Source organism: Anastrepha ludens, chromosome 6 (assembly GCF_028408465.1).
Source record: "Anastrepha ludens isolate Willacy chromosome 6, idAnaLude1.1, whole genome shotgun sequence".
NCBI classification, from domain to species: domain Eukaryota; kingdom Metazoa; phylum Arthropoda; class Insecta; order Diptera; family Tephritidae; genus Anastrepha; species Anastrepha ludens.
In genome coordinates, this window is record NC_071502.1 from 51,311,596 (window position 1) to 51,324,107 (window position 12,512).

General features: G+C 35.1%; 2 protein-coding genes across 2 annotated transcripts; both read right to left on the bottom strand.

The window, feature by feature from the left end:
- Positions 1–404: 404 nt before the first annotated feature.
- Positions 405–2,210, bottom strand: LOC128868878 (uncharacterized). The gene has a single exon (XM_054111437.1). The coding sequence runs from the start codon at positions 1,332–1,334 to the stop codon at positions 654–656; it is 681 nt and encodes a 226-aa protein (XP_053967412.1). The 5' UTR covers positions 1,335–2,210; the 3' UTR covers positions 405–653.
- On the bottom strand, positions 2,207–8,871 carry LOC128867062 (uncharacterized). The gene is made up of 2 exons (XM_054108157.1): positions 8,679–8,871; positions 2,207–2,799 (listed from the first exon to the last, which is right to left on the bottom strand). The coding sequence occupies exons 1-2, from the start codon at positions 8,869–8,871 to the stop codon at positions 2,207–2,209; spliced, it is 786 nt and encodes a 261-aa protein (XP_053964132.1).
- Between the last annotated feature and the right edge of the window lie 3,641 nt (positions 8,872–12,512).

Genomic DNA, 12,512 nt, shown 5'->3' on the forward strand with positions numbered 1-12,512 from the left:
GATCCAAAAAACTGTGACAGCCGAATTGAACGCGATTCCGGCGGATGAGTTTAAAAAATGTTTCCTGCAGTGGAAGGACCGCTACCAGCGGTGAATTGACGCTCAAGGGTCATATTTTGAAGAATATTAGTTGTATAAGCCAAAAGGTTTAATAAAACTGCTTAAAAAAATAAGGCTCATTACTTTTAAATCGAACCCTGTAGCTTCTATCAGGGCAACAACGTATGGTTAAACTCCAAAACCTTCTAAAGAATTTACTATAGCATTTGCAATTATGTTGTTGACGGAAAGTTAATGACTTACTCAAATTTATTTAAAAATTAATACAAAATCTATAATATAAAATATTTTATTTTAATTTATTCAAATCTCATACAACAATAATATCATTATGACTAAGTGTATATAGGTGTTATTCTTACAAAATTATACATTTCCAGTTGCCACAATCTTTGTACCACACATTACATTCAGTAGTAATACAAAACAAAACAATTTCCAACCCAAATACATTTTTATTTGCTTAGTAACTAAATAAAAAATACTTGGAAATCCGACAGAAATAGAACTAAATGAAAATGAATTAAAACAAGGACCATACAATTTCTGATAGAGCACTTGAAAATTAACTAGACAATGCCGCAAATTCATATTCATAACGAAATTGGTGGCATATGATGACCACAGCGTGGGAAACCGTGCGGAACTGGTGGCCAATCCTGTGGTGTGCCAACTTGGAAAACCATATTCATGCCTATGACGATGTGAAATTGAAAATGACAATGGAACAACCAAACACCGGGATTATCGGCACGAAATCGCAACACTGTATAGCCATTATTTGGTACAGCCACAGTATCCTTCAGCGCTGGCTTGAGAAAACGGCGTTCCAGCAGGCCACGTCTGTCCAAGTCTAGTGCATGCTGCAGATTCATACGTTGTAGCTGCATGTCTGGCGAACGACCCATACCCAGCACCACAAACGGCATGCCATGCAAATGAAATGGATGACTGATATTTATCTGTTGCACCTCATCGACCAGCACTATTTCGACGACAGCCCCCAGTGGTATGTCCACTTTGTGTACACACTGACAATTCTCACCGCATTTGGCAGGACGATTGTCGCTGTTGCAAAACAACTCTGGTGGTATTTCATCATATTGGGAGAGTATTGCGGATGGCGCTGGCACATAAGAGACCTCATCGATCAGCGAGACCAAGTGATCGGCATCCGAAGCAACTGTAAAGCGGATAGTATATAGTAGGCGATTAGTAAAATTATGGCTAAAGGCGTGCCGGGGTAGAGAGTGGATGGAGTTGTAGGTATTCATTTATTTATTTTCTTTGGCACGAGTATTTGAAATCTTGTACAGGAATGGATGGTAATTTTCGTGATATTCTTTTTTATTAAGTTGTGTTTTTGCTTTTGTAATTAATTTTTCTAAATCATACATGGACGCATGCTAATATGGGATTATATTTATCATGTATGTAATTGTTTTATGTAGGCATGTGGAGAAGAAGCTTCAACTTACCGGATATGTTGGCCCTGCGTTTTGCTCTTTTTTTTTGGTTTTTTTTTGTAAGTTAGTATGCGAAAATTTTCAATTTTTATATATTTTAAATAAAGAATTAAAATAATTTAGTAATTAATTACAAGTATCACTATAGAAAAGTCAATTACAGTGAATCTAGGTAATACAAATACAAATACAAGTACAAATATCTTACATGAAATATACACAAATACAGAGTGAGTAGCAAAAGTATTTCATTACAAAAATACATATTTATATCTACAAATACAATAATACAAAGTGTGACTGAGTGGGTGAGAGAGTGAACGAGTTATTACGCTAAAACTCCAAAAAAGTATAAACACTTTGAATTTTGAATACAATAAAATAAAATAAAAATGATATGAATTAGCAGTACATTGCAGCGATTTGACTAAGTACACAAATAAATTAACAAGTAAGCATATGAAACAAATATAAGTATTTATGTATGTAAGTATGCATGTAAGTATGTATGGACTCTTGCAGCTGATCCGGCGGAAATGTGCTATTTACAACAAACAACAATAGAAGTATACTGGCACGCCCCCACGCACGCTTCACGACGCTCGTTTTATCATTTCGGATGCAGTTTCTACGTAGGCACCTTTGCTACCACATCATCAGTCCCATCCATCCGTGGCCTTTCAAAAGTACTTGATTGGTGGCAAATGATCGCCGCAACGTGGAAAATTTGGCGGCACCGGTGGTAGATCCTCTTGCGTGCCTATATGAAATACTAAATTCATGCCAATCGCAACATGAAAGAGAAAATGGCAATGGAAGAGCCAAAAGCCTGGATTGCTGGCACGAAACCGCAGCACCACATAGCCGTTATTAGGCACAGCGATAGTGTCCTTGAGTGTTGGTTTGGTGAAATCGCGTTGCAGCATACCCAAACGATCTAAATCTAAGGCATGCTTTAAATTAATCTTTTTGATTGACTGATCCGGTGAGCGTCCCTGGCCGACGACATAATACGCAGAGCCATGCAAATGGAATGGATGACTTAGATTAGTTTGTTGCACTTCATCCACGAGCACCACTTCCACCACAGCGCCCAATGGTATGTCCACTTTGTGTACACACTGACAATTGTTGCCGCAATTCGCCGGACGATTATCGCCGTTGCAGAAGAGTTCCGGTGGTATGTCTTTGATTTGCGAAAGCATAGGTGACGGTGGTGAGGCGTAGGAGATTTCATCGATTAGCGATATTAGATGATCACCGCTGGGAGCAACTGTAATTTACATAGGAGGGATTTTTGTTTGTGTTTTTGGTTTTAGGTATTAAATATTGAGTTAATAAGTTTGGAAATTATTTCGATGTGGAGAGGTACATAAATGCATCTTTTGCGCTTGTTTGAAGCGCATCGATCCACAGACAGCTGAAAACTTTCAATTAACAATGTTGATTTTGATTTTGTCAAATAATTTACTGATTTTACTTTTGCATGCAAAGGATGAATGAAAATTTGGAGAATAAAAATATACTTAAGCAGCGAACAAAATACATAGTACATATTGAGGTGAAGTATCAACGATTTTTCAGCCTAAACCGACGGTGGTGTTAATCGAGATTAACAAGTTAATGCGCGGAATTACCTCAGGAACTAAGTTCAACTAATGAGGAGGTCGCTGTAAGTGCGAAGGAATTTCGAACCCTACCTCACCCAACAACAAAAAAAAAAAAACAAAAAAAAAAGGTTTAATAATCATAATTTAAACGGATTAGGGGGATTTTCGATGTCAACATTGCCCAAAAGCGAAAATTAACACCAATTGGGTATGAAAAATGATGAAAATTTTAAAGAAAAGTATTAGAAAGACTGGATGCAATGCTAGTTTGCACTAATATGTTTGAAATTACATTAATTGTTTTGATATATCCAGGCAGAGTGTGAAATTACAATTTAAATTTTTGTAAATAAATCATTATTTCGTAGTATCAGGGCAGTTAATACCCGCGTTTGTTGCTTGTGGTCCATCTTCTACTAACAAAACTATTCAATAAGCAAAGCAGCTGTTTACTAATCCGCTTAACAACCGCCTGTTACACTACAATTTTAATCAGAATTAACTGCGCCGGTAATCGCGATTAACGCCACTGTCTGCCTAGGCTATAAAACTAGCAGTAGGTGCTAAGGTTGCCGCTTTGGTAATTAGTTACCAAAACTGTTGACTTTTGTCCCTTTTGGTTTGTTGCCCAGCTAATTATTTGCAGTCAGTGAGATTACAAAATATTTTGGTATTCAGACAAAAAAATTAGCTTTCATTGTGAATATGCCAAGGTGAATGAAGAATAACATAAGTATTTGCATTTGTCGAATTAATACCCTCAGTGGCGGATTTACACTAAGTGCCAACGGTGCCTGCGCACAGGGCGGCAGATTCTAGAAGGGCGGCAAAACTAGGAGAAGAAAATTGAAAAAAAAAAAAAAATTATACTCGAGGAGCGGCGGGTATTAGGGGCTACCTTAGGGAAAACGCTTATGGAGAAAATAAGAAGCTGATCTCGGATTAGTTTCTAATAGTCAGTGAAAGTTTAGTCATTCATCTATGCGAGAAATAATTGTAAGAATAAAAAAAAAAATAAATAATTGGCGCGTACACTTCTGTTAGGTGTTTGGCCGAACTCCTCCTCCTATTTGTGGTGTGCGTCTTGATGTTGTTCCACAAATGGAGGGACCTACAGTTTCAAGCCGACTCCGAACGGCAGATATTTTTATGAGGAGCTTTTTCATGGCAGAAATACACTCGGAGGTTTGCCATTGCCTGCCGAGGGGCGACCGCTATTAGAAAAATGTTTTTATTAATTTTGCTTTCACCGAGATTCGAACCAACGACCTCTCTGTGAATTCCGAATGGTAATCACGCACCAACCCATCCGGCTACGGCAGCCGCCGTATAAGAATATAAAAGTTAATTTCTGAACGTTAATTATACGTTCCTAAAAAAAGTGTTTTGGCCCACATTATCCGACAGTGTCGGAAATTGTGGGAAACCAAACCTTTTATTGAAAAACGTTATGGTTTTAATGTATAAAATAACATTTTTACTTAAATTACGTAAAATCTCTCGAATGCATTAGTGTGTATGAAAAAATGAAGTATTTCTTTTCATATATTATAAATAAATATGATTCGAGTGACAAAAACTGTTTTTTTGAGAATTACTTATCAAACAATGTTCATTCATGATAATTGTTGTAATTAGTAGTTTGTTTGCAATTCCATCTTCAGAAACCTTCGTACACACAGAAATAATCGTTATCTATGGTTATATAATACGTGGCCCACAATACCCGCCAGAGCGATTTTATTCATTGACTTCTTTAGGCCATAAAAATTGATTTTATTCGCAATAACAAAAATATTTCGAAGTTGGAGAGAGTGCGGTTAGCTCAAATGTGGCGCAGGAAAAAATACATCACTCATTCGATTTTGTATATTAAATTGTTAAAAACTGACAGTCCTTCTAAAACAAGGTTAGAAAGCAGGTGCATACAGTAAAGGCATTCAAATACTTTTTTATTGACAAATGTTCTTAATAATACATAGATAACCGTATTGATGTAACAAAATATTTTGTCTACTATGGCAAAATCATTGAAACTCCGATCTTATTCGAGGAAGATGTAACTGGGAATGATATAACGAGACAAGAAGCTAGAGTACTGAGGATTCAACTAGAGAGACTTGAGATAACATTCATGCACATTCTTTGACATTTTTTACTATCACGATTCCACGCGGTTAGTAAAAGATCACAGAAAGTTGAAATCAACATTACTGATGTAGTTAATGACTATCGTGGACTAATAAAAGTAGCAGCAGATACAAGAATATCAGACGACTGTTTCGAGAAAAAGAAGAAGAAAGTTACAAGCTGACGAATCAAGAGATAAATACCTTCAATATCATACTAGACAACGTTGATTCAGAATTGAGAAAGAGAAACCAAGCATATGAAAGGTTATACGAGAAATTTCTAGTGATTACTAATTTTGGAGGTTTGAATTTCAAAGAGCTTCGTGAAAGATCGGAATATTTGAGAAACCTTGAGATTTCATTCACTGTCGAAATGATTCATTTTCACGCGTACTGTTCTGAACGAAAAATAGAACGTAACTCGCCATCTGACCTTCTGAAACTTCTGCGGATGAACGAGTTATACACTGAGTTTCCAAATGTGGAGATAGCATATCGAATATTTAACACATTAGCGTCAACAAACTGCAGCGCAGAACGTTCATTTTCATGTCTGAATAGAGTAAAAAATCATTTGCGTTCAACAATGTCTGAAAACCGCCTGAATAGTCTGGCTCTACTGTTCATTGAGTCTGATTTACTTGAACGCTTGAATTGTGACAATTTAATACACCAGTTTGCAGTACGAAAAGCCAGACGTGTTCGCATTTAAGCTGATGTGTAAAAATTTGATCTCATAAAAGCAATCATTCCTTTTTTTGCTCATCTAATAAAGATTGATAATATGTTTAAGTAAGTATGCTGTTATACAGATTCAATTGGATTCTATTTTTTAAGATGTACTACTATATTTTATGCTATTTATTACATTTTCCTGGCACTTAATTTATAATTAAGCAATAAAAATTTTGCTCAACAATAAAAATTGAAATATATCAAATATTATTCTATAATCTGTTAATTGATGCATAAAACTACCCAAAATTTGTTTTTTACACCTGTTTATTGTATAACGACTATTTTTTGTACTATAATACAAACACGCACACACAAATTTAAAAAATTAGGGCGGCATTCTTAATGGTGCACAGGGCGGCATTTTGTGTAAATCCGGCACTGAATACCCTATGCTTTATTAAAAAAAATAATCAATTTTTATAGGGAAACCCAAAATTATATTTTAATTTAATTAAAAAAAAATTGAAATTAATTTAATTGAGGGAAATTAAAAGAGGGGATGAAGCAATATCGATCTGTAAGCATTTTATACTAAATATACGGAAAGCAATGATTCAATGGCGGCACGGGTAAATATTAAAAAATAAAAATAAATATAAAAAATAGGAGTCTCACTGTTTTTGGCCATAGAGCAAATTTAGGAGGTAATTTCAAGAAAAAAAGTTTTTTCTGCTTCTCAATCCATTATTAATATGTAGGCATGCATACATATGTATATCGTAACTTTTGTTTTTAATAAAACATTACAATAATGTTTCGAACTTTTCGGTAACTTTTTTTAGATTATTTTTAAAGGTGTGTCACTCATTGGCGATTTGCTAACAGCTTGGAGACTTGCGAATACAACAGAAGCCTCTTATGTGGAAAACTGTCTCCGGCTATACCCAAAAGGACCACTAAGGAACCTCAAGCGCCTAGACGCCCGACCCGGACATTTGCAAAACCTCTTATTACATATGTATTTGGCAGCACTGATTTAATTCAGTGACAGTTGACAAGAAAGAGAGTTGTGAACGAGGTCGGGTAAATATATGTATATACAGGGTAACCAGTTAGCAATGATAGCTTTTCAAATTTGTATGCTTCGTTAATTGTCAAAGTTGTCAATGACTGTGAAGTTTTGCCATTTCATTAAGCATCGTTTCACGCTTGTCGAATGCGTGGAAATTATTAAAAAAATATTATTAAAATTCAAGCTCAGTGTTCACGGACAATACTAATTTTTGGCTCAACGGCTAAGACAACAAACAAAAATTGCAAGTTGTGTATTGCATGGCGACATTATCGGATCTGATTTCTTTAAAAGTGAGGAACCGTTTACGATACATCCGAGATGGCCCTGCATGCCATACAAATGATGCAACTCTCGATGTTCTTAATCAGGAATTTGAGGACTTAAGTATTAACCCATATTGTCATATATGTAGGTATGCCTGGAAGTACCGAAAGGAAATTGGTTACAAGCTAAACTATTATAAATAAACTCGACTAGGGTTACTCTCGTTCGCGTTATTTGTTGTTGCTTCCTATAAGCATATGGGAAAGACGTGAATCGAGCGGGACTATTAGTGTTTGTACAGCAAAAAAGTTCACCATATAGTAACTTGAATAAATTATTGTTGTTGTTGAGTAAATTATTGTTTGAATTAATATTGAGAATCATATTTATAATTAAATATAATGCAGGTTGAGTTTGGAGGTACGACCTAAACTTCAAATGCTTTTAGGCGATTTTAATTTATTTTTAAACTACACCTCTGGTCTCACGCAGCGATATGGGAACTCCTTATAATAAAAAAATTTAAATTTTGAATGACGATCACAAAAATTTAATGCCGAATTTAGATATCAAATTGTTAAATCCCTTTTGATAAATTCTATAATAATAACTCTGAATTTCCATTATAAAATCTACTTTAATTAAGCACTACTTAGGTTTTCTCTACAAATAATTATTTGTAAATATACCGCGAAAATCTATTCTGGTGCTTGTAAGGGCAAATGAGCAAACGAGTAGCAAAGAGCTTTCCCCAATGCATTTGGTTGGTGTTAAGTGCCAATCTGTTATTCTGTTCATTTATCAAATAATCCAATAAGGATTCTGCATGACGAATTTATATAAGTTGGTAGCAGTAGTACAAAAAAAAAAGTATTTTGTTTTTAAAATTTAGTGGTTTGAATGTCAAAATCAGCTGATACTTTTCACGAATTCCACGAATTTTCGATGAATTCCAAAAATGTCCATCGAGTTGTAAACAAAGCAGATCACTTTGACACTCAAACTGTCAAAAGGAGAAAAAAAAATCAGCTACCTTACTATATGTATATGAATTCGCCTGGAGATTCGGATTTCTCTTGGTAGAAACTTTTTTTAACTAATCGATATATACATACGTAAGAAGGCGACTAGAATATTCGTATACAAATTTGACTGCTACTAAATTTAATTTTTAGGTGACTAAGTACATACATATACATAGTACAGTATATGCACATACATATGTACATAAAATCGTATGCATTTAATTTTATTGCTGCAAATCACAAAAAATATATGAAGATAGTTTTCATTCATGCGTAAAGCTATTTAAATGCAAACATGCAATTTTTACTAAGAAAGTAACTACCTTTTTACATAATTAGGGATGAGGAAGAGGACATCCACAACTTACCTAAATATCGGTTGTATGTGTTGGCAATAAAGAGATTCTTCACATCGTAAACAAAGAACCGGAAAGGTAGAAAGATTTTCACATCAGGTCGCTCGACCAGAACGCCTTTGTCCACAGGTCGGGCATTTTTCAAATTCGATACGCACACCGCGTCGTTCCGCTTCCGATTGCAGATAGCATCTAGAGGGTTCATCACCTATACAAGGGAAGAAAAGAAAGAAAAGGAGAGAGAAAGAGATTGGGAGGAGAAGAGAAAGAAAGAAAATTAAAAATTGAGTCGAATTTTTGATAAATATTTTATTCTAAATTTTCCCAATACAAATAATTCTGCTGAAATATAATATATTAAAACTTACTAAGTGAAAAAAAAATTGGGTTTCATATTTATTTATTTTAATATGAAATTTATACTTTGTTTCGGATGTGAATTTTTCGAAGAACCGAATTGGCTTTAAGCTTTACAAAGCTAATGATCGCGTTAACACGTTGACTACTCATGCGTATCAACGGTGGTATCAAATAGCTTCTGCTCAAAAAGCACCCGAATTTTTTTATTTAAACGAAAACACAAGCACGCGAGTGGTACAAAGAGAGATATATAAATCGATTGGAAGAATATTTGGTTGGTAACCAGACCACTTTACCAAGAATATAATCATATCATCATCATAGTTCCTCGAGCACCGTTGCAGAGCATAGGCTCAAAGTAAAATTTTGCTTTTACTTGCTGTCATGTCAGCTTTTTTTGTTCACAGCTTTTACTTCACTTTCGATGCAATGATACCATAAGCTCCTAGGTCTGCCTCGGTTCCACTGACCATGGGGATTGCAGTCTAGTGCTTGCCTGCTGATCTCCGTGCCTCCCTTACCGAGCTACCTCCACTTGCGCTTTCTGATTTCTTGCGCGAGTGGTTTTTGTTGACATCGTCAGTGTAAGTCGGCGTTCGATATCCATTCGTCTGACCACCAAATGTGGACGATGTTTCACATGCTGCAGTTTACAAACATTTGCAGCTTTTGAATGGTTTCTGCAGTTTCACAAACATAGAGAAGGACAGACTTAAGATTTGAGTTAAAGATTCAAAAATTTGGTATGTACGCTAATTTGTTTGGCCAGCCACACTGGTGGGTGATTAGCAAATACGTTTCTTGCTTTCTGCAGCCTTGTGAAAACATCAACTTTTGCATCCCCTATCTGCCGTGGATTCGCTTTTAAGATATTGAAAGCCTTACAAGGTCGTTACGTTTGTTTTGTATGTTATAACTGATCTGCGCTGAGAAAGCAATACTATATCGTCGGCAAAATCTAAATCTTCAAGGTGTTCCCTTGAAATAGGGTGATATAAAAATCCCCTTCTTTCCACATTGTCAATTGAAGTGGTTAGAATTTCATCAATGACGACTAGGAAAATAAGCAGTGACTAGGCCTTGCCCCACGCTGGCTTTAGTTCTCATAGGCTTTTATAAGATTCCCTCATGCAACATTCGGCATTCAAAAATCTTGTATCGCGCCTTGATTGAATCGGCAATCTTGTCAAGGACTGCTTTCCGTAGAGAATAAAATACTCTCCCCTATTTAAGTTTGGGTACTCTCACACGTGGAGTTCGCAGGTTATAGGAATTCAAAAGTGTAGTAAACAATACATTATCTGGGACTAAAGCATTTTTTGAGAGAACAAATTCGTCAAAAAGGCCAGATCTTTGGATAAAAATCATGATTTTTCAACACAACAATGGACCACATCACAAGTCCCTCATTGTGAATGAACTTTTCGCCAAGAACTCATTAAATATCAGCAAAACAACTACTATATTCACTTCATAAGGTGTCCGCTGATATTTTTGTTTTTTCAAATCATAAATTCCATCTGCGAGGTTTCAAGCAATGGAAGACAAATAGGAGAATTCACAACGAGCACTGAGGTTGATTTCGGAAAGTGAATATGAAAAATATATAGAGCTACTCGCTGTACTTAATTTGAACAATTCGGTCGAATTCGGGCACTTCGTGAATAGAAGATATCTTTGCTCTGAGCATCACCGGAGCGTTAAAAATCAACATTTTTCAATAAAAATCCAGGCGAATCTATTAAAGGTGGTGTTTCTAAATCGGCTGAGTTGTTTTTTTTTTCTTTCGCCGTGTTCATCTGGCTGTCAGCTCAGAATGAAACCAGGCAAATTCATTATTTGTTTTCTAGTTTCTCAATACTTTGCTCCGACAATCAAACGGACAGAACATTGAACCATTTTTAATGAATGCGCCTTGATAAAAAATAAATATAAATAATGTGCAACTTGAAGATATTTGTTGCCAATATAATCGGTTCGGGCATACATGAGATCCAGTTTTCTGTAAATTTTTATTTTATTTATATTTTCTATTATTGCCATTCATATCTCTGGTCATAATTACACTGGTGGTAAAATTTATGTTACCCGAATAACTGAGCGTCGCGACGCCATGAAATTTGCTTTTGGGGACACTAAATTTATGTGTGGGACTTGCAAAGTGTGGACATTGGAAAGTTATAACCATTTATTTAATTTTTTTTAATTTTTATATACTACAACAAAAATCATATAACTTAAAATCTCAAACTTTATACAAAAGTTTAGAAAATTATTAAAATTTCATCAAACCCTGCAACTTTTTAGTTAGAATTTTTAGAAAAATTTCGAGTATACAGTTTTAGAGGTTATTAAATTTTATTATAAACAATGCAAACTTGAAGTGGCTCAAAAATCGCGTTGGTTTTAGAAATTTCTTTCGCTGGCGTGGTGTGCATTTTCTCCATGTATAAACAAAATTTCGAGCATTCGTTATAGGGGGAAAATGCATAACACCGTCAACAAAAAAACAAAATTATCAAAAATCGTATTTTGAGCTACTTTAAGTTGGCACAGTGTGCCAAAATTGTATGGGCTACAAACCTGTATACCTAGAATTTTTCTAAAAATTCCTACTAAAAAATTTGATGAAGATTTTAATTACACTAGTCTACAAGGAAAAGTATCCGAAATAATTTAAACTAATATCTGCTTCTCTGTCCTTGCAAAATTCGGATTGATAACTAAAATTAATTTATTAGTTTGAGTTTTCGAGATATCCTAACCTAAAAGTGCAAAAAACCCCATTTTTGCCCATATTTGAGGTTATGTAGCCTTGCAGATGTTTTCTTTCACCAAAATTAAAGGATGGCATCTTTAAATACAATCCTTCTTTTTTCAAATGGCGTTTTGTTTGCTCAAATATCATTTTTTTTCGCAGATATATCGCATTTTGAAATTTTCATGTTTCTAAATTTTCCTACACCTGAAAATCGATTAAGATAACATAGACATGATATATTCGATTACTAATTTTCTTGAATTGAGTCTTATTTTTCTTAAAATTTTGTCTCACACCATAAGTGTGCTGACTCACCACATCCCTACACTATCTAACCTTTGGGTACCGAGTCACACACAGCCCTAACCCCTAGAAACCACCCCTATCATACCGCGAGCAGGCTAACCCACATAACCGCAAGCAGGCTTTCCCACAAACTCCAAATTTACATACTATTAATCCATATATTTCAGGCCCTCAAACCCAAGAAAATTAGTAAGCGACTATATCATGTCTATGTTATCTTAATCGATTTTCAGGTGTAGGAAAATTTCGAAACATGAAAATTTCAAAATGCGATATCTCTGGTTAGGATATCTCGAAAACCAGAGCTGATAGAGCAATTCTGAGGCCAGATTTGGATTCAGCGCATCATAAACCTTCGGAAATATATAGTCTGGTTTCTGGGCCTAAATGTTGGTTAAATTTTGTCAGCCTGTGTTATT

Bases quoted from the DNA above. Each gene is read 5' to 3' on its own strand.
- LOC128868878 (XM_054111437.1), bottom strand. From the start codon at position 1,334: ATGAATACCTACAACTCCATCCACTCTCTACCCCGGCACGCCTTTAGC.
- LOC128867062 (XM_054108157.1), bottom strand. From the start codon at position 8,871: ATGAACCCTCTAGATGCTATCTGCAATCGGAAGCGGAACGACGCGGTG. The intron at 2,800-8,678 runs GTAAGTTGTGGA...TGTAAATTACAG, and splicing joins CACATACAACCGATATTTAG to TTGCTCCCAGCGGTGATCAT.